General features: G+C 47.3%; 1 protein-coding gene across 1 annotated transcript; it reads left to right on the top strand.

The window, feature by feature from the left end:
• On the top strand, positions 1–26,694 carry myo15aa (myosin XVAa). Its single transcript, XM_048992313.1, has 65 exons — positions 1–22; positions 237–319; positions 410–473; positions 614–723; positions 1,831–1,905; positions 2,427–2,517; positions 3,119–3,222; positions 4,030–4,093; positions 4,297–4,410; positions 4,741–4,902; positions 5,074–5,187; positions 7,343–7,401; positions 7,943–8,066; positions 8,200–8,295; positions 8,392–8,523; positions 8,684–8,809; positions 8,909–8,986; positions 9,071–9,222; positions 9,335–9,380; positions 9,459–9,583; positions 9,910–10,027; positions 10,098–10,273; positions 10,838–10,922; positions 11,039–11,092; positions 11,191–11,272; positions 11,434–11,564; positions 11,744–11,839; positions 11,922–12,157; positions 12,247–12,425; positions 12,665–12,737; positions 13,331–13,522; positions 14,277–14,377; positions 14,606–14,697; positions 15,632–15,755; positions 16,218–16,532; positions 16,762–16,826; positions 16,916–17,086; positions 17,173–17,227; positions 17,979–18,105; positions 18,191–18,297; positions 18,396–18,569; positions 18,917–19,032; positions 19,204–19,263; positions 19,369–19,444; positions 19,549–19,664; positions 19,818–19,936; positions 20,561–20,702; positions 20,798–20,909; positions 21,076–21,150; positions 21,517–21,722; positions 21,985–22,124; positions 22,322–22,394; positions 22,529–22,601; positions 23,261–23,334; positions 23,420–23,502; positions 23,581–23,711; positions 24,111–24,205; positions 24,326–24,403; positions 24,504–24,600; positions 24,703–24,863; positions 24,975–25,108; positions 25,732–25,865; positions 25,978–26,111; positions 26,200–26,340; positions 26,462–26,694. The coding sequence occupies exons 1-65, from the start codon at positions 8–10 to the stop codon at positions 26,561–26,563; spliced, it is 7,359 nt and encodes a 2,452-aa protein (XP_048848270.1). The 5' UTR covers positions 1–7; the 3' UTR covers positions 26,564–26,694.

Raw genomic sequence — 26,694 nt, 5'->3', positions numbered from 1 at the left:
GGATGGAATGGAGATCTTGGCTGTAGGCACAAATTGACCTTCACGCAGTGCTTTATTCATTTACACATAGTATCATGATCGTTGGTTTACAATTTTCCATTAAGCTAAATGTTGATATCTAAACAGCGGAAGTCATGTCACATGACAGATTTTGGGATTTCCTTTCGTCCAGTCTGTTCCGATACCAAGCATTTTCTATAAACACCAAAAGGTGAAAGCCCCGCTTTTTCATTCAGATGTACTCCATCCGAAGTCTGCCGACAATGCGTCACAGGGATCGGCTGCAGGAAGATGGCGTTGAGGACATGACCCAGCTGGAGTGAGTCTGGATCTCCCAGTGTTGCAAACAGTACTACAATGGCTTCCCTCTCCCATGATAGAGACGTGTTCTTCCTTTTGTCTTTTACAGGGAGCTTAATGAAGGCTCTGTCCTGTTAAATTTGAAGACAAGATTTGACCGAGATCTCATTTACGTGAGTAGGACAAATATGCTAAATACACGCCAGACTTTACTCTTTTTCACGGTAGTTTATATGCTCACTTTTAAGTTAAAATGCTCCTTTGTTGTGTTTGTAGCATTATGACATTTCCAATGCTGTCTCTATGTCTTCAGACATACATTGGCAGCATTCTGGTGTCTGTGAACCCCTATAAGATGCTGAATATATACGGGACGGACATGGTGCTGCAGTACAATGGACAAGCGATTGGAGAAAACCCCCCGTGAGTGTGGCCCCGCCCCCTGAGAGGCGGGGCTACCTGCTTCTGTTTATTCCATTGATGGGCTCTTGCAGTGATAATGCATTTTAGAGTTTTGTTGGTGTTGATTTTGCATAGTTAATCTGTTATTAATTACATTAATTTAATGTATTATATCATGAAAGGTTCGACAGCTTACACTGAACTGAAAGAAGCCCAGACACTAGGAGTGTTAGAACAGAACAATAGCATGAAAGTATAATGGATCTTCATCAAACCTTCTTCAAACATTGTGTGAGATAATGTACAGTTAACATGCCATTAACTTATTCCTGACCACCGGTCAAAACTAATAAATGACTACCTTATACCATTCTGAAGCTCTGTATAGTGTACAGCTTTGGGAAAAATTAAGAGACCACAACAAAATTCTGCTTCTCAGCGATGAAGGGCTTCTTCCTTGCTTTATGGGTGTTCAGTCCTGCTTCTAGCAGCTTGTTATGAACTGTCCTAGCAGTGTACTTCACACCTGCACTTAATGTTTCCCATTCTTTGCAAAGGTCACTTGAGGTCATCCTCTGATTCACGAGGCACTGCCAGGAAGGTTGACGCTCATCTCTGGCATTAGAAGGTTCCTAATGCCCCATACCTAGCTGGTCTTTGGTCACTGCCAGTGTCACCTTGTTCTTGTGTACTGCAATCTAAGAAACTTTGAGTCTGCAAGCAGCCTGCCTCGCAGTGTAGCCTTCTCCCAGCAGAAAGAGGATTGAACCAGTATTTTAAATGAGAGTGGTCCCCTAATTTTTTTCAGAGATGCATATACTTCTGTTTAAAAGCTGTCTAAACATCTTTCTGATCATTATATGTCATTCTTTAACCACATATTGGTGACTGCTAATCTTACATGTCTGCTGTCATGCTGGAACAGGGCTGTACAGCACCATGTTGTTTATTAACAGCAGGTTGAATTACGTGTAGATCTGTATTAAGTGACCATTACAACTAGAAGAGCAGATGAAAGATCAAATCCTCTTACCCGCTGGTGTTGCAACACTAGTTTTGTATGTATTTTGTGATGTAAAACGCCGCTTCAACACAGAGCTATTTTCTTGCTGCTCCATGTGTTTTCAGTCACCTCTTCGCTATTGCTAACTTCTCCTACACCAAAATGATGGATGCCAAACAGAACCAGTGCATAATTATCAAGTAAGTCGGGACTTCCCGCTGCTGCTTGCTTTTGTAAACTTTCAAGGGGTAAATTTAGGTGTATGCATTGTAAGAGATAATATTTTCTTCCTGGGCTGTGGTGAGAATATCCACCTAGCTCAGTAGCATCTTAGGGGTAACTACTAACCTGACAGCTATGGGCACACACCCGTAGCTTTGAGAAGTCCTTCTAGTCTTTAGAAGAAGAAGAAACCTGTAAGAGAAGCCTAGTGACGCCTGGGCAGATCGTGTCGCGCGGTGAAATGCATCTCAGGCCGTCTCAGGGCACCTGGCACGAAACCTGACTGCATTTCAACCTTGAATTTCACTTCTTCGTCTGATTATTATCAGACGCGATAAATGGGGGCTAATCTAGTTATTGGTACAGGCTAAAGGAACATAAATCGAGTCTCCCCTTACTCTGCTAATTGAGGCGAAATTCTAACCTAGGGTGTATTTGTCAGCTTGCTTCAAGACTTATTTCGCGAATTTATAAAAGAATCTGTTTGATCACATTACAGTGGAGAAAGTGGATCTGGGAAGACGGAAGCTACGAAGCTCGTCCTGCGATATTTAGCGGCGATACACCATAAGCGCAACATCACGCAGCAGGTGCATTCTGGGCTTTATAAGAATGCGAGTTCTGTCATCTGTATTGTATTTATCCAGTAATACTTTGTCCTTGTCCCCTTTGCTTCACTGACACAGATTGAGGTACCGTCCTTTTAACCTTACAATCGGCATGCAGTCGTGTGCATGTTGAATTCAGCTCGTGCCTATTCTGGAATAAAATGTTGTCCTATTAGCAAATGTATATATGGATTCTTTTGTCTTTGTGAAAGGAATGCCACTTACCGTAGTGTTTGCCAAAACTCACTATGAATTGTCAGAATTTTGTCTTAATGTAGTTTCAAGCCACATCTCCCGAGTTTTTGATTTTGTGTAGTTCTAGTCAGAAGTGAAAATTTCAGGTCCAGAAAAGTAAAAATCCAGACCATTATTTAGTTTCAACCAACCAGTAGAGTACTCTGTAATTCTGACTCTTTATGGTCAACTGCTTGGTTGAAACTAAATCATGGTCTGGATTCTTACTTTCTGGACCTGAAATTTCCACCTCTGGTTTTAGTATTGCGTTGTATTCTTCATATGTTCTTCACAGATATTTTAATGATAGTTCCAGCGTTTATAAATGTTTCGCAAATCATTTCCTCAGATACTGGAAGCGGCACCGCTTTTAGAATCGTTCGGAAATGCCAAAACCGTGAGGAACGATAACTCAAGCCGCTTTGGGAAATACGTGGAGATTTTTATGGAGGAGTAAGTACCTTATTCTTTAAACTGTATTTATTAATTAATCTTTAGTGACGTCGGAAAACGATATGTTAATTGTGTACTGGTATGGTGGTGTCCAGTAGTCCGACAGTTAAAAATTAATCCATTTCACTGAGTCGTCGTATCGTAACCGAACTGAAACAAGCGAAATGCACAGGACTGCTGTTTTTAAAACCCCGTTATTAAGGGGGCTTTAAAGTTAAAATTCAAGGTGAATTAAGGTTTTTTTTTTCATCCGAATTTTGGCCATAATTACATAATTCTGATATTTGGCTCTAACTTGATAAACTTGCTTTCGCTCCGAAAAGTGTATGTTGAAGTTAATTGCACGTTAACGAATAATTGACTAGCATATTTTATATGACGACATGTTATTGATCTTCTCCTCTTGTATATTTCTTAACATATTTCATGTTTCTGTTTAATATTGTGCATGCAAAACTGCATAGAAAGATAAGGACCTGAATGGTAGGCCTAGGCCTATATAGTTTTTGAAAAATAATTTCGCATAAACACTATACTGTAAATACTGTGAATTCGTACCTGTCGACGTGTTGTTTCTCTGTCACCCACTTTTGAGAATTAAGATACATCATTCCTAGACAAGTACACTACTGACTGCTATAGCTATGTCCAGTTTAAATAATTAAGTGCGGTAACAAACGCAGCAATCAGAGCCCGTGCCGTGAACGAGCCTAATGCGAAGTCCTCTCACCCAGTGACAGATGGGCGATAACGCTGTTATTGCCACGCGCTCATTGTAGGTACTTTTGTCTGCATTATTTAACACAGAGGTGTGATCAGTGGTGCCATAACCTCACAGTATCTACTTGAGAAGTCCCGGATTGTGTTTCAGGTAAGTAAGACTCCATCTATACCTTGTTCTTTAGAATTCCCTCACAACCTGGCGGTATGGAGTGGTTCTGTGACTTTTTTAAATGGTAAATTAACTTTCTTCAAGCCATTCCCTGTTAATTGAGATTTCCCAGGATTATCTAGACTATCAAGTATAATAAATTAGCTTTGGCATTGTTTAATGTTAATATTTTTATATTTCAGGCCAAAAATGAGAGGAACTATCACATTTTTTACGAAATGCTTGCCGGCCTTCCTGTACAACAGAAGCAATCCTTCTCTCTTCAGGAGGCTGAAACATATTACTACCTCAACCAGGTGAAGTGCCTGATGCATGAACCCAACCTTTAGGAACCAGAAGCCAGGTGACACCTCAGCCAAGTTTAGGGCCCTTCAGCAAATATTCCAGCACTTTTTCAAGCAAATCTGGAAAGACAAAAATGATCAGAAATCTCAAAAACAGGGAAATGATTAAAAGATGTGCAAGAAAATCAGGAAATTTGAACAGTTAGTTGGTGGGATGCTATGGTTTGCTGGTTGTCTTTAGTTACTCGCGCAGCAGCCGAAGAACGTGCGTGTAAGACCAGGCCTCTGAAGTGTGGTTGCTAAAAGCATAACACCCCACCACCACCACTACCACTATTGTAGGGGGGCAACTGCGAGATCCCAGGGAAGAGGGACGGGGAAGACTTTCGCAGGATCCTCAGCGCCATGGAGATACTCAACTTCAGTGTCGAGGAACAGAACAGTATCTTCAGGGTTCTGTCTTCCGTTCTCCACCTTGGGAACGTGTTCTTTGAGAGATATGAGGTACCCTGACTCACCCGTGACTAGAATTTGGTCATTGTTGACACGCCACAGCACACAGGGCACAACAACGAAATGTGTCCTCTGCATTTAACCCATATTTCATGGGCTCGAACTCCTGAGGAGGACTTAGGATTGGGGATGGAGATGTTTTTGGGCGTGTCTCCCCTGCAGGCTGATTCCCAGGAGGCGGCTACCGTTGTGAGTGCGCGGGAGATCCGTGTGGTGGCTGAGCTTCTCCAGATCTCCCCAGAGGGCCTGCAGAAGTCCATAACTTACAAGGTCATGGTATGGACCGGCACTATTGTCATTCTTTGCAGATGTTCGCAAACCTTTGGGTGGTGGTGACTAAGCAGGTTGGGACCCTGAGCAAGATCCAAGATTATCATTATTTTATTATTTTTATTAGATTGATTTCTATCTGGGTTAGAGTTAGGAGTTTCTGTTTGGCATCCAGTGATGGCTGAAAGGAAAGGGTAAGGTGAAATAAGTGATGAATTCTCGTTTGCCTGGATGAAATACGCTAGTTTAAATGTATTCTGCCATTTGCAAAATGCAAAGGGTAAGAGCACATTCAACACTGTCCACATCCTTAGAAGGAGATAGTCTATAGGTGATTATCTCCATACTGCATACTCTAGTGTCATTCATGTTCGGGGCTGTGTGCCAAGTCTCCCCGCCATTGGCCGTGTTGTCCGTGTCACTTCCCTTTGCCGGCCCACTGAATGAGTCAACGGTCGACACACTTTGATAAGTCGCCTGTAAAGCAGCGGCAGCGAAAACAAAACCTCAAACCATGCATATAAGCTGTAATCCCCCCTGCCCCCAGGCTGAATGACAGCACAGGTAATAATACCCTGGGGGTAATTATAGCCAGAAGGTTGGGGTTAAAAAGAGAAAAGGCTGAAACTCAATCGGGGGTTACCTGGGATCTCCTTTACAGTACCATAGTTCTGAGACCTTGCCAGACCATATATACTTAACTACTTTCATTAATCTCAATAACTGTGGTTGGAGTCTTTAACTATTAACTGTTGCACTTATAATAATTATTACTGCCAGTTGCTTAGAAATTTGTTGTTTTTCATTTTAATATGTCTATGCTGAATCCCACATACTAGTCACACTATCAAACCTCTTGTTGAGTGCCCCCAACCATTCCGTATATTTGTCCCGTTCCATCACTGAACAGTCTGATTAATCAAATTAATGTCAAGCTCACAATTAGATGAAACAGGTGTGTTGAATTTGGGAACCACCAATCCATAATTACTAGTTTAAAAAGCAAATGTGGTAACACTTTACTTACAGCTATTATAATGTATTATGAATGTATTTATACGGCATTATAGATGGGAGCTTCATAGAGCATTCATAATGCATAATAAACTTGGTTATAATGTGTTGTGTTTTTTATGAATAGTTAAAGCCATGTTTATAACACTTTATGAATGCATTATAATGCGTTATGAAGGTATCTATAATGCATTACGATGACTGCTTTAAGTAAAGTGTTACCCAAGTGTCTTCATGTCAATGATACATGAAGTGTAAATCGCTCTATAATGAATCACAAAGGCTGAGAGCGTGTACAGTTTCTTTTTCCAGCATCTTGGTCACCTGACCAGCTGCTGCATTGTGTTCACTCATCCCTTTCATCGGCAGTCAAGTTCACATTTCCTACTGCCGGGGCCCCAGTCACAACTCCAAGATCTGGCACATGGTTCTGCATTTGCTGTTTCTTTCATTCCCCATCTAACTGTCCTGAAGTCCCATTTGAGACTTGGGCTAACAACATTTTTCTTTGTCTGTATCAACAAGAACTTGTGCTCCTTAAAGCTACTTAACTGGAGAGGTTTCAGTCTAGCATACATCGCTGTTCATTCCTTGAAATGCACAATGGAATTTTAATCACAAAGAAGTCCCTCGTCAGAGGGACACTTGTGACGTCACGCAGAGGGCCGTGGGTGTCATTGAGTTTACACTGATCATTAGGGTAATAGACACTCCACGTGTAACTAGAGAGTTCCACAGTCAATGATAATTCATTTAAACCAGCTGGATTAGGTGAGTGCTTTGTGGATGAAGGCACATTATACCCAATGAAATCTTAATGCTGATTGAAGTAAAGACACATTCAGATGAAATGAAGATCATAAAAATTACTTGCTAACATGCAGTGTTTCATTTATTTTTGTATTGTGCTGCATAATTGAAAAATTCATGTGGAGGGGAGGAGAAACACAAAATCTGTAACGTTCAGACCATGGGCATAAATTATGGGGGGGGGGGGGGTGGAGGGGGTTGTAACCTCCCAAAAATCAAAGTCACTTAATACAACCTTCTGGACCCCCTTAAATGGGTGGAGACCTCAACTCCCCCTCCCCCACTTCTCAACCAAAAGTTAAGCCCTTGGTACAGACTCATGTTCACTTCCCTGCAGGAAACGATGAGGGAGAAGATATTCACTCCTTTGACTGTTGAGAGTGCTGTTGACGCCAGGTGAGAGCGTGCCGATAATCCCAGACTGACCTTTGGCTGGTATTGTGGCTCAATGGGTAGTGCTGTTACCTCGCACTTCTTGTGTTAGGGATTCCTACCGCTCGCCTTCTTGGTGTGTGCAGTTTGCATGTCCTCCCTGTGTCTTGCTGGCTTCCACCAGCTGCTTGAGTTCCTTCCCACAATAGAAACACGCACAGCTTGGTGAATTGGCATATATTAATTACCCAGAGTGCTGTTGATGCAGCATATATTAATTACCCATAGAATGTGACTGGTATATTATAAAGGATGTGCCCAGTTCCACCTGGGATAGCTTCCAGATCCCACCCCCCCCCCCTCCTCCCGATAAGTAGCTGAAGGGTGAATGTCAACTGAAGCTGTTAAGATGGAGTACTTTATTTATAGGGACAAAGTAGGACCCCCCCTAATGGAAACCTGCAACCTTAACCGCTCCGGCAGATGCTAGTTTTTATAAAAGATATGTGTCATTTGATGGTTGGATAAATGTGTGTCAAATGTTTTTCTTCTGTGGGACATCCAGAGATGCCATTGCCAAGATCTTATACGCCCTCCTGTTCAGCTGGCTCACAGACAGGATTAACGCGCTGGTTTACCCAAAAAATGAAGCATTGTCCATCTCCATCCTAGATATCTATGGATTTGAGGTAATTGACGTTGTTGGCCTTTCCAGGAGCAGGTTATACAAACGACTTATTTACATTTTTTTTTCTCAATTGATCTTTAACTGCATGTAAACAAGTGCGGGCAGCGCAAAATATTTGCCTTCTTATCTTTCAGGACCTAGCTTTCAACAGCTTTGAACAGCTTTGCATTAATTATGCAAATGAGTACCTGCAGTTTTTTTTCAACAACGTAATATTTAAAGAAGAGCAGGTAAGCGTTCCATGCTGCAAGTGGACCCTGTTAGCTTCCAGTGTGGTTTTGTCACATTGAAATTCTGGAAGTGTGTATCTCTCTTCTTGGTACAAGGATGAATACATCAGAGAACAGGTCAGCTGGCAGGAAGTGTCATTCACCGATAACCAGGACTGCATTGACCTCATTGCCGCAAAGCCCCATGGGATTCTCCGCATCCTTGACGACCAGAGTTGTTTTCCACAGGTGTGTTGGTTTTGTTGGAAAGGCAACTCAGTAAGTTAGCCGTTATAAGACCTTTTTTTTAACAAAAGTACAAGATGAGTGGTAAAAGAAAAAGCTAACAGCAAATAACATGCAGCAAGGATAAAGCAATACTTTTCTAACACAGCTGTCCTGTTACTAGGCAACTGACCACACCTTCCTTCAAAAATGCCACTATCACCATGGCAACAGTTCCCTATACTCTAAGCCAAAGATGCCTTTGCCCGAATTCACAATAAAGCACTATGCTGGCAGAGTCACCTACCAGGTACTGTGGATAATGTAGTCCCAAACATAGAGGGTTTTGTCTCACTTTTTCAGTGCCCACCAATCTTATGGGTTTTTTTTTGTTACAAATTCATTTCAGGTCCACAAGTTTCTGGATAAAAACTTTGACCAAGTCCGTCAGGAGGTCCTTGAACTCTTCGTTCAAAGCAAAAATAAGGTGAGTGGCAAAGGTCCCTGAGGTGGTCGTCGGTGCCACCGCAAGCCATGTGGCCACACGCGGGACTCGTCTGTTGTTTTCCAGATGGTGGCCAGCCTCTTCTACAATCATGCCCAGTTCCTCAGCCAGCAGTCCCACGTTAGGAAGACAAGTACTGTAACCCGGCGCTACCAGCCACCCACCGTTGCTGCCAAGTTCCAGCAGTCCCTCCTGGAGCTGGTGGAGAGGATGGAGAGGTGGGGGGTTTGTGGTGGGAGGGGTGCTTAGGAGGCTCATTAATGCCGTTACTGCCTACCACCCTGATATCCTTCCCCCTCTCTAACATAATTTGTCCGCCTCCCTTAACAGGTGCAATCCCTTCTTTGTTCGCTGCATAAAACCGAACAGCAGAAAGGTATGAGAGCACCCAGCATGCATTGCGGTCTGTAATACGCCACCCATCTTCTGACTGTATGTCCGCGTGTCGGAACAGGAGCCGGACATATTCGAGGTGGAGCTGGTCGCTGCTCAGCTTCGCTATTCTGGGATCTTGGAGACGATCCGCATCCGTAAGGAAGGCTACCCCATCAGGCTGGCATTCCACACATTCCTCTGCAGGTGCTTCCCTTCACGGCTGACCATCTCCGTGATATAAACCGTGACTGGGAATAGTGATCCACTGTGGGTGTAGCGCTAGGCTTTCATCAGTGTGTTTCCAACAGTTTGAGCAGCTGTTTATTTATAAAAACCCAATGTAATTAATTAATAGGCAACTAAGGTAACATTCAATCAGTGACAGCTGTTACTATGTATACGAGAGCAATATTTGGTACATGCCACCATGACTCCTTTCAGGGAAAGAGGCATGGGCCAATCAGAATTTAGTCCAAGAACACCAATTCTGATTGGCCCATGCCTCTTTCCCTGATTGGTTCTGCTTTCAGGTACAAAGCCCTACTGGGAATAAAGCAGCCACCTCCCCCGGAGGGTGAGAACTGTGTTCTCATGCTGAGGAAGCTGTGTCCTGTCAGGGCAGGCCAGTACCAAGTGGGGGTGACCAAGGTAGGCATCAGTCTGCTATATGGAGAAGCTTCTGCTGCAGCTTTGATGCTCAGATGGCGTGTGTCTGCAGCTGTTCTTGAAGGAGGAGGTCTACCAGCTGCTGGAGAGCAAGCGGGACCGAGTGCTACATGTGGCTGCCCTCACGCTCCAGCGCTACACACGGATGTTCTTTGTCCGGAGACGCTTCGTCGCCTTCCGCAAGAAGATCATGTGGCTGCAGGCCCATTGCCGAGGATACCTCACTCGGTAGAACCTTCTCCACCAGTCTGTCAAAAGTCTGGACACGCCAAGCCACTTATAAAGGAGAGTGATAGAGTGTCGCATCACATGACCTGGTCACCTGACCTAAACACGGTAGAAATGGTTTCGGAGGAGTTTAACCAGAGTGTGAAGGAAAAGTGGTCAATAAGTGCTCAATATATGTGGGACCTCCTTCAGGTCAGCTAGAAAACATCCTAAGAGGCCACCTCATGAACCTGACATACAGGACACGGTAGGGTCAGCCAGTCCATAGAGCAATTGGGGTTAAGGCCGTTGCTCAAAGGCCAAATGGTGAAATCACTCTGTCAACCACAGGATTTGAACCAGCAACCTTCCGAGTCGCAACCTACAGAGCTGTCTCCCCCTAGTATTTGTTTAATAGTATGTTGGACGGCACATAATTTCATATTTGTTATTTTATAGTTTTGATGTCTTTATAATTATTCAAAAATGTAGATAATAGTACAAATAAACCTTTCTATGGGTAGGTGTGTCCAAAACTTTTGACTGGCACAGTAAGCTTTTCTTAACTTGCTGTGTTTCCCGCAGGAGGTGTTACGAGAAGATGAGGGCGAGCCTGGTGAAGTTCCGCTCCCTGATTCTCATGTATATCAGCCGCAAGAGATACATCAAGGTACAGGCCCAGGGACACCGATTCACTGATTCATTCAATCCCCATTCGCTCTTCTATTAGCTGAAAATAAGTTCCCACAATGACGAGGATGATCTTGTTTATGGAATTTGTTACAGATGAAATTTGAGGCCAAGAGATTAGCTGAGGAGGAAAGGCTGCAACGGGAAATGGTAGCCATTTTGTTTTTTCTTGAGTTCCTAATGTTATTGTTTAAAATTGACAGTGGATGTCTATTTTACTTGGTGGTGTCCCTGATGTTCACGTGCAGGAGCTGACGAGGCGGGAGGTGGTCAACGTTACTCACCTGGCCATTCCAGCTGAGCTGGCAGGACTCTTGCAGACTGTTGCAGGTAGACAGTATTACTTCATCGATGTTATTCTGAAACAGCATGTGTATCACCCAACCCAGTTTATTAAAACAATTTACCAAGGGCTGCTGTAGGACTTGAACCAACCTGGTGGTTAGGAGACTTAGTTCATAAACACCGATGTTCCTATCTTCCTTTGTCAGGGGGTAGGGAGATCCATTCGGATTGTCTTGCCTTGGTCGAAGCCCCCAGGATTGAGGTAGACTCTCAGCTCACCCTACCACTCGACATCAACAACCACCCTATCTCCAAATATGTCCAGATTCACTTTAGGGTAAGATATGACACCCCAGACAGCAGCATGCATATACTTGCTATTCATGTGCAGCATTAAAACTGACTAGGAACTAATAAGTTCTAGAAATCTAAATCTAGCTACCGCCTTGAATGTGGCTTAGAGATTTGGACAAGCATCTGGTCTTTGTATGTAACAGTCGCACCTTTGATTCGTAGGAGCCCAAGTTCGGCATGCTGATGGCACCTCTTGAGGCCCCGTTGACCCACGTACAGGAAGACTTACGGAAAGAGGCCCTCAGCATCTTCATCATGGTGAGGTGCTCGTCAGCCGTCCCTGCTGCTTGACCTTCTCCTTTGTACCTCCTCCTCAGTGACCCAGTTGTCTCTGTTGAAGGTTCTGAGGTTCATGGGGGACCCCAACCTCAATGGGGCCCAGGAGAATATGTTTGGAAATTACATCGTACAGAGGGGTCTGGCTGCGCCGGGCTTGAGAGATGAAATCCTGTGTCAGATCAGCAATCAGGTCTGCAGGAATCCCAACCCATCCAATGCGGAAAGGGGCTGGCTGCTTCTGCTGGCCTGCCTGAGTGCCTTTGCGCCAACACAGTCGCTGGAGAAGTATCTTCTCAAGTAAGGGATGAAGGCATGTGGTAGTTCTTCAGGCACCGGCTTGACATGCTTGACTACGCTTGGATGTTTAATGCTTTTCTCTCCCCAAGGTTTGTCTCAGACTATGCCCAGTATGGTTACGAGGCACCCTGTCAGCACAGGCTCATACAAGCCATGCAGAAGTCCCGGCTTGGCCCGGAGGCTGCGAGGACCCATCCGTTGTCTTTGTTGGAGTGGACGGCCTGCCGGAAGAAAGCAAGCATGGTGCTTCAGGTTCACTGCTTCGACGGTGAGCGTTGATGTCGCCAATGTCACTTCTAGAGTGTATCAGAAGCGAATGCACATAAAACAAGTACGCACTTTTACAAATAATCGATTGTCGCACGTATCGTTCTTAGAGATGAATGCGTACTTGCGTACCAGTTACATGCACCCCTGGTTCAAAGCTTCCAGAGTCATTTCTTTGTTTTTCTCCTGCTGTGTTCGGATTGCGATTTCTCTTTCACTTCTTGTTTTCCATGTCACCAGGGTCTTCTTTCCTGTGTCCCCTTCACTGCTGGACTAGTGGGGAAGACCTGGCAGGGACCATCCTACAACACAGGTTAGTTATGCAATGTGTAGCATAGCATTGTGTGCTTTGCCCATCTAGCATAGCATGGATCACTAGGCTGTGTAGCATAGCATGGTGTTCTTAGCCCATGTAGCTTAGCATAGCATGGATCACTGTGCCTGTGTAGCATAGCATGGTGTGCTTAGCCCATGTAGCTTAGCATAGCATGGATCACTGTGCCTGTGTAGCATAGCATGGTGTTCTTAGCCCATGTAGCTTAGCATAGCATGGATCACTGTGCCTGTGTAGCATAGCATGGTGTGCTTAGCCCATGTAGCTTAGCATAGCATGGATCACTGTGCCTGTGTAGCATAGCATGGTGTGCTTAGCCCATGTAGCTTAGCATAGCATGGATCACTGTGCCTGTGTAGCATAGCATGGTGTGCTTAGCCCATGTAGCTTAGCATAGCATGGATCACTGTGCCTGTGTAGCATAGCATGGTGTGCTTAGCCCATGTAGCTTAGCATAACATGGATCACTGTGCCTGTGTAGCATAGCACAGCATGCTATACCTTGGTGAGCAGTGTGTGTCTTTTATGTGGATGCTTTGGCTCAGCCTTTTCTTCACATATGCCCCCTGTAGAGGTGTGGAGGATAGCTGGAGGGGCTGCTCCATCCTCATGAAGGAGCACAGCCAGTGGGTGGAGCTGGCGGGCCACGACTACGTGCTAGACCTAGTGGCCGACCTGGATCTGGTACCGGAGTTCCCTAGGCAGAAATCCCACTTCATTGTCTCGTCAGAGGACCCGTCCCTGGGCCGACCCCGCACCAGCCTGTAAGTGATATCCTCCCTTAAGCCCCCCCACCACCACCACCAATCTGGCCATGGTTCACATTTTTGGCAAGAGACAAGGTATGTTTAAGGATAAGGAAGAACCTGAATAGAAAGCCATTAAAATTTATACCATTAGCATCTAAGGTTAGCACCAAAACATCATAGCCAACATCTTGGGTGCCAGAACATGTAATCTATATTTATACTTTATTTATACTAAACAGTATTTAAACCTGCACATTTAGATGAACATTAATACACATTGCACATTTTTGTAAATACTAATTTACTTGCTGTAATATGTACTGATCTGGTCTTTTGCTGTATTTTAAATCCTGTTTTATTCAGATTACTTAAGTTCTGTTTTGTCTTTGGCTATATGCAACAATACTGCCAAGACGAATAGTACTTGTAGGTGTCCCTGGCCGATAATCCGAATGCTAATTCTTAATCATAATTCTAATTATGGCTACGACTGATTACCCACATACCAGGGTCCCTAAGTTAATCATTACTGAACAACATTATCACTTTTAAGTAAGTGAGAATTACGGACAGTGAATTGGTATAACTGTTCCAGGAACGGAAAATGAAGTTTAGCTAACTCCTGTCAAATGTAGAATGTTACTGAATGAGAATCCAGCTTTTTATGGACCCATTGGGTGGTCATCTTTGCTCAGACAATGACTGTCATGTGATCGTTATATTTCGATTCCTATCCTGGCTCACCGATCCCACACGTTGCCCTTGGCAGCGCCCTGTTTGGGAGCGGCTTTGAGTCAGATGAGGACTCTCCCATGCAGCAGGCCCCACCTCTCCCCAGTGGCTTGGACTCCAGTGGATTCTATGGCCATGGTGAGGTGCTGGAATGGGGATATGGACATATTTGTGGTATACTGGTCTCTAGAAGATTCTGCAAAAATATGGGGTCACTGTAAAACCCTTCGTGCAGTACAGCTGACTTACTCTATATGGAAAAACGTACTGGGACACTTGGCCATTACACCCACAAGGACTTTTATGACGTCCCACTCTAAATCCATAAGGCCATACTGTGGTCTTCTCTGTCACCTCTCCATACAGAGTCTGACAGCTTCACAGAGACTCCCAATCAGAAGGGCATGGACCGGTATCTCGACAGCCTCTTCGACCCCGTGTTATCAGACAGCAGCGGGGTAAGACTGGCCGTCTTGTGACCTCCGCCTTTGGTTTCGGAAAGACCAGGCAGTTAATGTACATCGTTTAAATACAGAATCTGGCTACTCTGGGATAAACCCTCACCGATATGTTTGCAACTATCGTGTTTTAACATGCATTAAATGAGTTTTACGTGGCCAAATGTAGGGTCAGTGGTGGATAGTTCAGGCCCAGAAAATAAAAATCCAAGATTCTGTGTCATCCAACCAGTTGATTATAAAGAGTCAGTCACAGAGTACTCTTTGACTGAAACTAAATTATAGTCTGGATTTTTTTCTTCCTGGAGCTGAGTTAAGGGTTAAACTTTCACTGGGAATGAAGTTTGGTTGAAGTTTGGTTGAGTTCTTTGAATGTGCAGGTTGCTGGATCTTGTGCTCCTGGCATATGGCAGTTCGCGCAGTTCAAGGCCTGTCATCAACTGAGGCCCAGTGGGGAGGAGGGAGCGATTAAATTACCCCGTTACCGTAATTCCTGTAGCACAGAGGGCCGTACATTCCCTCTGCTGAACATTCATTTGCTACCTATTTTTTGTGGGTGACCTTCTTCTGCTGACCGGGCACAAATTACAGAGGGAGCTTGTTTATAACCAGAAGCACGCATTATACCATAATGTTGAGGACCGTGCGGTTTAATGACAGTAAAGTATACAGTCAAAGAGTGGAGGGGCGCAGATAGTCCAGACAGTGTGGTAAAATGCACCTGAGGTTTTGTTATGCTTGGGTCCTCCTCACAGCCCGGAGAGCAGGGGGATAAATGCTAACTGGGGTCGCCCTCTCTTAAGGGTAGTACGGTAGTCCCTGGTGAGGGAGATTAATTTTCACCCAGCCTTCGAGCCGTGGGGAGTTACGGTTACTCTACGTAAGTTACTCTACATTCCATCGCGACCTCTTCATCTCTCTCTCTCCTTTGCAGGACCCAGAGAAGTCCACCAGCATCTCCGGCAGGATGAAAGGGGGTGGGGGGGTCGGAGCGAGCACAGGGGAGAGGACCCAGCCCGGCGGCCGGGGACACTACCCCCCAAGGCTGCAGCCGGGAGGTGAGCCCGCCGCCCAGGAAGCAGGCCCGAGTTCTCTGGCTCATGGACTAAGATGCTTGTGGTCAAACTGGACATGATTCCTGACGTCGGGAACCAAGCTTTCGTGACGGACAGGTAGCTGTTAGGTCACTGTGATTCAGGCAGCATGTTTTTCTCCTAAATCCTGTTGCTATAGCAGGCCGAATGACAATATTGAGTGTAAAAAGGACAATGACCGCCTCTCCTCATGGATAATTGAGTGACTATCCTATGCACCCCCATGTGAGGAGCGTCTGGAGCTTTGACGGACTGTGGGCCCCCTGCCGCTAATCCGAAACGTGACCCGCATGCAGTTCTGAGCTGAGGGGGAATTTATCATGCTGTGGTTTCAAATAATATCATTCAGTTCTAGGTGTTTTCTCCAGCCCTGTGGGCATTTGGCCCTCTTGAGGGTCCCTGCTAACTTGCCTGACTGACCCACAGCTGTGCAGGTCCTACCTGTGAAGGGGACCATGGCACCAGGGGTCAACCCGGTGCCACCCATGTCCCGCACTGTGGAAGATACATCGGCCACGCCTCCTACGCTGGCCACGCCCCCCACCTCGGGGCCACGCCCCAGGCCCAACCCCATGCCGGCCACCCCCCCCACATCGATGACACGCCTCACGTCAGCTGAAGAAGAGATTCCGCCTGCCCCAGTGATGCCGCCCTCGCCGGCGATGTACGCTGTGCCACCGATGGGCACTGTACCAGGAATGTCATCGATGCCAGTGATTCCTGTGATGCCCAATGTGCCGGGTACGGAACACATAACATCTCTATGGCTGTGACCCTGTGCTGCTGTGTGAAACACACATGCATGGATGACTACCTTTATCTTATATTAAGTGGCATTTTTTCACTCTGACAGCAAAACAAAGATTAGACGTAGTAGAGGGTTACTTTTTTATTTCCTGTTCCTTCACAGACACAAAAGGATCTCAGGTGGCAACGCGTAGGTCTCGCTTTAATCCATCTCATCCCATAGGTGCAGAGCAAAGCGTTCTGGCCCAGCAGCAACAGGCCATCATCAACCAGCAGGCCATCATCTTGGTTGGTGTCTTTCCCATAACGCTCCCATATGCAGCTCTCCTTTAGCCTCTGTTAGCCTCTGCATACCTCCTTCTCCGTCTGTCCACCAGGCTCAGCAGATGACCATGCAAGCCATGGCCCTGCAGCATCAGATGTACAGCGACCACATGACCAGTCCCGTGAGCGGTCACATGACCAACCCTTACGTCAATCCCTACGCGAGCCCTCAGCCCCATCACCCTCCGCTGTCCCCGCTGCCTCGGGCCACCCTGCCGACTTCCGTAAGTCTCCACCTGCTTCTAGCCCCACCCCCTACCAAGCCCCATTCCTGACAGCCATGTCCTCTAATCGCCCATCACTATTTCAGAGCGTTCCCATGGCGGGAAGCCCACTTCGGAGTCAGGGGAGGCCCCCACACCACGGTGCGTCCATCACCTGACAGGAAGTGTCCGGGAAGAACATGTGGGCGGAGTGTCATAAAGTGACCAACCTGTGATTTAGGATAAGCACAACCACACAGCCGTGTGAAGATTAATTGAAACAAGTTGTCGCGACTATGCGGAGGGACTAACCGCGGTTAAGATGGACATCAGTCACATTAAGTTGTACTTTTTGCCATGGGTCTGGATTCAGGACCTGGTGGAATGATAAAAATTGTATGGGAAGAACCCAGGTTGAGACCCTAATCCATCGCAAGACAACACATACCAGTCATGCCTATGGGGAGCTTAGCAGCTCCAATTAAGCTCAGATTCACCTGAAACACACATGGATGGCAGAAGCGGTGTGACACCACCCAGCCCTAACCCCACCTGAGCAGGCCTGCCAGTCTGTGGGCTCGGGGCCTCCTCTGTACATCTGCTCAGCGTACTCTCTGCCCAATTGCCTGTGCAAACCAGCAGGTCCCAGGCCACTGTATTCATATCTGTGTGACAACTTGTTTCAGTTCATTTATACAAGGGCGTCGTGATTCAGGGCTGAACTCTGATGCACCAGATTTGAGTTTCAGCACTGGGGTCTACAATAAATTACTCGGAAAATACATAATAATTCTCTATGGTTACTCTTTGACTTATTGATAATATATGGAAAGGTTGTGGTCTGCTTGGATTATATCCATGGATGAGCATTTCGGTGTGGTTGTAAGTTGCGCAACCCTGCCTCTCTCCCCAGCCCAGCCCGACAACCTGGTGAGGTCCTCCGTCACCAACGCAGAGCACATCGAGCCCAGCCACAACATCAAGGACATCATCAAGCAGCACCAGCCCGGCCCGCCGCTCAGGCCCTCCGAGATCGCCAGGTCCCCGCCCGCGCCTCGCCGCTTAGAGCTAGCGCCGCCCTCGCACTCCAGCCTTTAACATTTGCTGCCCCCACCCTGGGAACAGGAAGGAGGGGAAGGTGTTCGCGAAGAAGCCGAACCCGCACGATGAAGCTATGAGCATCCTGAAGGGGCAGATGGATACTCAGCCCCCCCAGGCAAGTAAAACCTCGTAAAAACAAGTGAAACCTGACATCCACTTTAGGCATCATCACGAACTCACCAATTGAGGTAAGCAACAGTCGCTTATCGGAGAGTGGCGTCATTTTGAGGGCTCCATCTGGCCTTGCCGAGACAGGCCCCCACTGCCCCAGCTCCCACCCTGTCCCCAGCAAAAGTCCCCAAGGACGGTGCCCCCACCCCGGCTGCGGACAGGAGCGCCAAGGCGAGGCCTGCAAAAGCGCCGCTACCCATGGAGTCTGAGAGACCCCCAGCCCCACTGCCAGGTGAGCAAGAGAAACTCCCTTCCTGGGTGGCTTCAAGCTTCCCAGTCTCACTTAATGCTACATTAACAGAACATGACACTGTATGACATTAAAGAATCGCACTATAAAACATCACTCAGATCCACTTCTGTAATGACGTTTTAGTCGTGTATTAATCTAGAATTGTGTCGCACTAGTATTTAGTCTAGTTTCTCAGTGGATAGCATGAATAGATGTTGTCTCATAAACGTTATTCACGATAAAAATACAGTCTTCATAAAATTGGGAAGGATAAATCACGATGTATTTGGAGGGGTGCCACAGGTGCATTGTGGGTAGTGAGTGGTTGGCACGTGCTGCACATGCAGCGCCTAGGGAGCTGCCGGTGGAGGAGGAGAGCATACAGACGCAGCTGCACCGGTGGAGCAGTGAGGAGCATTACACTTACGTCAATGTGCCCTGGAAGCTCTATCTGCGGAAGGAGGTGAGAGGCCACAACCATCATAGGCCACACACCCCTTAGGCCACACCCCCTTAGGCCACACCCCCCTTAGGCCACGCCTCTCATCATACCACCAGGCTACAGGCACATTCATTATCATAGCTGTTATGTAGAATGACAATATTAATTAATCTGTTTTATTTTCTTTCACAGGTTTTCTACCCTAAAGACAGTTTTAATAACCCTCTACTGCTGGACCTCATATTCAGACAGGTGTCTCTTACAATGCCAACATATTTGTCTATCTGATGAACAAGGTAACGACTTTTATATGTAAACTTTTCCTTCTGGCTTCCCTTCTTTCTTCTTGTCCCCCAGATAGTCCATGACACATTCTCCGAGGCCTGCGTCCGCATCACGGCAGAGGAGCGCCAGAACATGAAGTCGCTGTTTGGTAAATGCCGCCCCGCTCCGTCGCACCCCTGTGCCCTGTGGACGTGTGGTCGCACCGCTCTGTGATCTACGGCAGCTGAACGGAATCTGTCTGCTGCCTCCTAGTGGAGAACCGCATCGAGCTGAGCTCAGCGGCGCCAGACGAGGGCGTGAAGAAGAAGGTTGTCACTACCGCCAGAGACACATGGGAGATCTACTTCTCTCGCCTCTTTCCTGCATCTGTAAGTCTCTTCCAGATTCTCCCTTTATGCCCCCCCCCCACACACACACACACACATAAAATAATCGGGCAGAAACAGCAGCAGTTTCTCACAAAGAGTGGTGTGATTCTGCATGACCCCTCGTGACCCCTGTGGCCCCATCGTGTCTTGCAGGGCAGCGTGGGAACTGGAGTCCAGGTGCTGGCCGTGTCTCATAGGGGGATCAAGCTGCTGAGGATGGTGAAGAGCAGTGCCTCAGCACAGGAGTTCTTCCGGGTTCTTCGGCCGTACAGGTTGGACGGGGGGGGTAACACCCAAAACACTTTGGTTAAATACTACAAATCTGCTATAAATCTAATTTGGAGCAAATCAGCTGCACAAAGCTGAGGTGATAAGGAATACAAATGATACGATTGTCCTGGAGGTCGCATGCAGCGCTCATGCAAAAGCAGTGGCGGCAAACTTTATATTGATTTATTTAAACCTGTATTAGGTGATGCTGAAAAGGAGCCATCATTAAAACTGCAAAGCTTGCCAAGTTTGGTTTCCTGTGACTAAGTAAATGTTCTGGCACAATTTATTGATGGTTTGAACCCAGCTGACTGTGGCGGTCCTGGCAACATGACAATCGCATGTACATGAAATGCCATCTGGATAATGTACTTGGCACACGGTGCCAACCTGGGGGCACAGTGTCGCAGTGGGTAGTGCTGCCGCTACACACCGCTTCTTGTGAGTGTGGAGTTTGCATGTTATATGCATTCGATTACTTGATGAATCGCCAGATTAATCGGTAGATTACTTGATCATTAATCGGTAGATTACTTGATCATTAATCGGTAGATTACTTGATCATTAATCGGTAGTGAGAGTCCTACTTAAGGAGTCTGTTTCATTTTACCTTCCCCCCCTTCCAGCTACACGGACATCATGTTCGTCACCATTCCCTCCAAGAACATGCTGGAGTTCAACCTGACCAACGAGAAGCTGATCCTCTTCTCCGCGAAAGCACCGCAGGTCAAAACCATGATCGACTTCTTCATCACCGAGCTGAAGAAGGTGGGCTCAGGAACACCCCCCCCACCCAGCCACCTAGCCAGGAAGGCGTCATGCCCTCTGCGCTCACGGCCCCTCACCTGTCTCTCCCACCGTAGGACTCGGATTATGTAGTGGCGGTGCGTAATTACATCACCGACGACCGGTCACTGCTCAGCTTCCATAAGGGCGACATCATCCGGCTGCAGACCATGGAGGGCCTGGAGGAGGGTGAGACCTCAGCCCGCCATTCGCACATGCACCTCAGTGACCTTCCACACGGCAGCCAGCAGGTGGCATACCGCTTACAGGATGACGGAGCTTTGATAGAGCTCGTCGGGCGTCTGAATGGGTTTGGGCACTAACCGCCGCCGTGAACCTGCTGGCTGTTTCTTAGGCCACTACTATGGCTGCATTGTGAAAAAGAAGGTGATGTTCCTGGAGGAGATAAAGAGAGACACCGCTGACTTCGGTGGGTCTGTGTGCCTCTCGCATGCGGACGCGGTGTAGGCCTCGCCGCTTTCGTTTGCTGTGTCCTCAGGCCCGACTGAACATTATCCAGCAGGAAGTTCTGATTCCTGTTGTCGTGCTTTACTGCTGGGGCCCTGGTGACCCCGTTTTGCGCTTTGTGTCTGGCTTAAAACCTTTCCTCTCCTGGATCTCCTCTCTGCATGCCGCGCTTTGGCTGCTTTGTGTTGTAAAGGGTGTTACAGAGCCCAAGCGAGTGCTCAGCTCTACTGAACACCATGTCAGCACGAGGGTCTCCATTCTCATCACCTGAGAAGCTAGGCATTGCGCGTCTCCGTTTCACGCGCGCGTTTTCCCACGATCCACCAAGGATGGAAGTTCGGGGCCGTCCATGGCCGCTCAGGCATGTTCCCCGCCGAGTTCGTCCAACCAGTGGCCGCCCCCGACTTCATCAGCCTACCCGTGGACAGAAAGGAGGAACCCAAGAACAAGGAGGGGCGCGTGGCGGCATCAGCGGCGGTGGCAGTAGCCGTGGCATCCGCTGCGGCAGCACACGAGTTGGACCGAACCACTGAGGTGTGTAGGGGGGTTGGATGGCAGGACTGCCACTCTTAACCACTGACTGGCAATGCTGTGCTATGCATCAAATCTTCCGCCACCCATCGATCACTAGCAGGGCTGCCGTAATCAAGCCCAAGACTCATGCGTGGGCAAAAGAAAAATAGATAACATGATTCAGACTCAGCCACCTGTGACTTGATGTTTGATTTTGTAGGGCGAATTTCTCCACTGAAATTGCAGTATTACTGATGATGTAGTACCACATTTCTTCCACTAGGTGGCTCCAGCTGTCAACGAGTACACGGATGCTTATGAAAGCAGGACTGCAGAAGTGGATGAAAGGATGTTACAGGACAGCAGATACAGTATGGTGGAGTTTGCCAAGAAATACTTCAGGGAGGCCCAGGGCAAAGACAGGTCTGCTTTTATTCTTTTTTTATTTTATTCCTGTTTTTTTTGGCGTGTCCCTTGTGATAAAGTGGTGCTCTGTCCAGGCCACCACCAAGACCCTATATTTTATAAGTAGTTGGATGAATGAGTATAGAAAATAAAGGTGGGCTGATTTCTGCTATGTGATTACACTATAAATCTTTCAATGCTTCTGCGTCTTCCAGCAATTCGTATAAACAGAGGTCTAAGAAAGGCAGAGATTCAAGGGAACCCTCAGACATGGTGAAATATTCCAAGGTAAGAGCTGTGACTGACAGACACGACTAGTGTGTTTTTCAGAAGCACAGTCTGTATCGGTATTGCGGTTTGCCGTGCTGAAGGCTTCGTTTGGGGGGCTGCTTGTGCCACGTTATCTCTGTTTATCCCGACAGTCCCCAATTCTGGAGTCTTTGATCGATTTCACTGATGAAAACATGAACAAGGTGGCAGCGGATATTTTCCTGGGTAAGCTAGGGGCGCTGTACTGGTCCATTTCCACTGCCACCAAGAACCGAGCTGAACCTGAGCCAGACTGCAAAGAGATGCTTTTCCACTGCAAAGAGACGCTTTTCCACTATAAAGCATGCGAGCCGTCCCTACGCTGACATGGCCCTGCTTATTAGCAGGTCCGGAAAGAGCCGATGATCTGCTTCAGTATGGATGGTTTAGTAGCATCGCGCATTGCGACGTTTTCATTTTGAACATGAAAGATTCCAGCCTCCTACTTGAGAAAGAACAGCAGGGCAGAATGGATTCGCAGTGCCAGGTTCTGCATGCTAATGCTACTTCCACTAACGTTTGATGCTACCGTGACACAACGCTGCATCAAAGCGAAATGTAAATGGTAAACAAGCGTCTCTTTGGTTTTACGTTGCTGTTGGTCTCCAAAACCCAGTAAAGCCTTTACTGAGCCAACCCTTCTGCAGTGGGAAATCAAAGTGAACTGGAACCGCACTGTAACTAGTGTCTCTCCATGGTGTGAGTCCGGTATAGCCTGGTTCATGTATGCCAGTGGAAAAGCCCCATATTTTCCTCTCTTAGCTGTAATGGAACTTCTGTTGGTGGACGCTTTCATCTTAAGAGCACTGCAAATCACTTATTGTTTTGTGTGGCCGTTTTTCCAGCTGTGATGAAGTTCATGGGAGACTACCCCCTTAAGGGCCAGACGGAGCAGGAGGTCGTCAACGTCTTCCTAAGGGTACGGCAGGGGCCTTAATTGCTTTGATGAGGCGCTGCTGTTAAGTGGATGATTTTCATTCTTACCCCCCCCCCCAACCCCACAGCTTAGCGGGGAATACGCGCTAATGAAGGATGAAGCTTACTGCCAGGTCATCAAGCAGATAACTGCCAACACCAGCCCCAAAATGTACGCCACGCCGCCGTTGCCCGTCCCCTTCCAGAAAGGCCCGCTGACCCACACTTTTCTCTCCCCTGCGGTCCGCAGGGACAGCTGCCAGAGGGGCTGGCGCCTGCTGTACATCCTCACAGCCTACTACCGCTGCTCCGAGGTGCTGAAACCATTCCTACTCAAGTTCCTGCAGGATGTGGGCCGGACCGCTGGCGTGCACTTCCAAGGTGAGCCCCTCGGTGGTCGATGTTACCATCCAAAGAATAATCACAACAGTCACTTCTCATAACATCTCCTTATCATTCTTCAACTGGAAGAGGAAAGTGATTAGTTGTCATTGTTGATACACAAGTGCAGAACAGCGAGATGGGTCCTCTACATTTAACCCATTTGTGACATAGCAGGGGGCAGCTAATTCAGCGCCCGGGGAGCAGTGCTTGGGGGCGGTGCCTTGCTCAGGGTACCTCAGTGGTGCCTTGCTGGTCAGGGACTCAAACAGCAATCTTTCAATTACAAATGTGTGTCCCTCACCATTAGGCCCCCAGTGCCACCAAAAACGAGGTGAAATGTTAAAAAGTTTTATATGAAACGGAAATGTGACATCAATCCGGTGCTGCTGTTGACAGGGATCGCAAAAGCTTGTGAGCAGAATCTGAGGAAGACTTTCCAGTATGGTGGGCGCACTCAGTTTCCAAGTAACATGGAGCTCAAAGCCATGGTGGTAGGTCTACTTAGATGTTCTTCCAGGACCCAGCCATGACCTCAAAGCTGGCTCCAGACTTTATTTTCCTTCTTTGTTGAGCTTTGGAACATTAACTGCCTGCCTTTTGGGTTTTTTTAGGCCGGCCGAAGCTCCAAACGACAGCTCTTTCTCCTGCCTGGAGGCATTGAGCGCCACCTCAAGGTCAAAACTTGCACGGTGAGTCTCCAAGCTCTGGTCGGATCAATGGATGGATGAAGGTATAAGAACTCTTCAATTCATGAAGGTAAAGATATGCACTTCTGCTCCCTCTGCTCAGATTGCCCTAGATGTCATTGAAGAGCTCTGTTACGAGATGGACCTGCACAGGCTAGAAGCCATGGATGAATATGCCGTCTTCGTGGTCACTAACAGAGGTGAGAGAACCTGCAACTTCACATTGCCAATCAGCTATAGAAGCTGTCAGGTTAATCTTCCTGCTATACAGCATGGTGTCCCGTGTCTGCATCCCTCTGCAGGTCAGAATGTTCGCCCCCTGACCAAGAAGGAGTACATTCTGGATGTGGCGACGGAGGCCGAGCCCATCGACAGCAGCTATAGCTTCTGGTTCCGAAGGGTGATCTGGTGCCACCCAATGAAGTTTGACAACGAGCTTTGCGTCACCATGCACTACAACCAGGTACCGGTGACCGCTACCCACCCCGGTGCTGGAACCAAGATAGAAATCTATATCGATTACTTAGGCTCGGGCTAACACAAGCACTCTGAATTGTGCAACGCAAATGCCCAGATTCTCCCAGACTACCTGAAGGCTCTACTCAACACCATACCCCAGGGGAAGGTCAGCGAGCAGCAGCTCCAGCAGCTGTCCAAGCTAGCCGCTCTGCAGCATCGCGCTTCCGACAGCGTCTACTTGCCCACCATGTAGGTCCAACAGGTTCCTCATCTTCCTGACCTGTAACTGGCATGTTTTGCATCACAAGAACTGGAGGAACTCTGACTCTCCAAGATCACCGAGTCTACAGGCAGTCAGGTTGTTTTTCAGTTGGTAAAAATTTTGTTTCAGGAACTGGGATGAAGGTAACCATCTACCCTTAAAAAACACGTTAGACTTATTAACACGTTCGCTATCTGGCGTGACACTCACGCTTTCAGACTCGAGCTTCACCCAAGAAATCTAAATTATTCCACTAAAAACCTTCAATTAGTTATATCAAAGGCGCTGGGGTAGTTTCCAAACCCTATTTACAAGATAACCAAGCTCTTACATACATGTAAATGCGTGTGCATGTGTGTGCAGACTTGTCTCGGATTAAACATTTCACGCCAGCCAGCTGACCAAAGCGCGGCAACCCTGCAGCTCTGAACTGTCAAATTAGCTTTGATAGCTACGTTAGACTTACTAACAGATTTGCCATCTCTAGGCTGCTGAAGTTACCTTTAATCACTACACGAATCTCGTTAACACAAGTACGATAACAGCTCTGACGGCCGTGTTTGATGATCCTGTGTTGACTCTGCGATGACTACGTGTTAATGGCCCCCAGCCGGGAGGTGCAGGACTGCATTCCCCCACAGCTCTACGCACTGCAGCGTCCTCAGCAGTGGTTAAACATGGTCACCCAGCACATGCAGCAGGTCCAGGCCCTCAGCCCACACCAGGCCAGGGCCCAGTTCCTGGGTAAGGCATCGCTTTACACAACTATAACCTTGAATTTTGTCTCTAGGGTCATTTAATCATTCAACTTTCACGTGTAACATCTGCGTGCTCTGCCGCACTGGTGTCCCCCCAGGGCTGATCAGCGCCTTCCCCATGTTCGGCTCGTCCTTCTTCTACATCCAGAGCAGCAGCAACAGCGCCATCGTGGCTCCCTGCGTTCTGGCTGTCAATCAGAACGGCCTCAACTTCCTCAACAAAGACACCCATGTAGGTCTTGCCCTGACCTCCTGGAGCAATCGGTTTGGGTTCGGCTTCATCTCTAACTACCAAACCTAATAATGCTGATCCTTCCCAGGAGGTGATGGTGAAGTTCCCCCTGAAGGAGATACAGTCCACACGGACCCAGAGGCCAACAGCAGGTTCCAGTTTCCCATACGTGGACATCATGCTGGGGAACCTAATGACTCAGCGTATATCCCAATTACAGCTGGAGCAGGTAGGACCCTGGGGGTGGCCTGTATATTGCCAGACTAAAACTCCATTGATGGCTTATTCCTCAGTCCCCATGGATGGCAAAGGCCAGCCTTCTCCTCCTTCACTTGTAACTCTGCCCATAGAGTCTGGAGCTCTGTCGTGTCATTGCCATGCACGTGGAGAACCTGCTGTCCATGCGGGAGAAGCGATTGACGCTGCCGCCCAGCGAGATCACCTTACTGTAAGGACAAAGGGGTCCATCTCCAAGTCAGCCATACAGACAAGAACTCTTCATCCTGGTACATGCATTTATCCAGTGACTTATAAAGTTTACATATTTTTTGTCCAATATGTTTTTACCACAAAATAAAGATAT

This window comes from Brienomyrus brachyistius, chromosome 22 (assembly GCF_023856365.1).
Source record: "Brienomyrus brachyistius isolate T26 chromosome 22, BBRACH_0.4, whole genome shotgun sequence".
NCBI classification, from domain to species: domain Eukaryota; kingdom Metazoa; phylum Chordata; class Actinopteri; order Osteoglossiformes; family Mormyridae; genus Brienomyrus; species Brienomyrus brachyistius.
The sequence above is the reverse complement of the archived record's forward strand: the minus strand, read 5'-3'. Positions and strand labels throughout refer to the sequence as shown.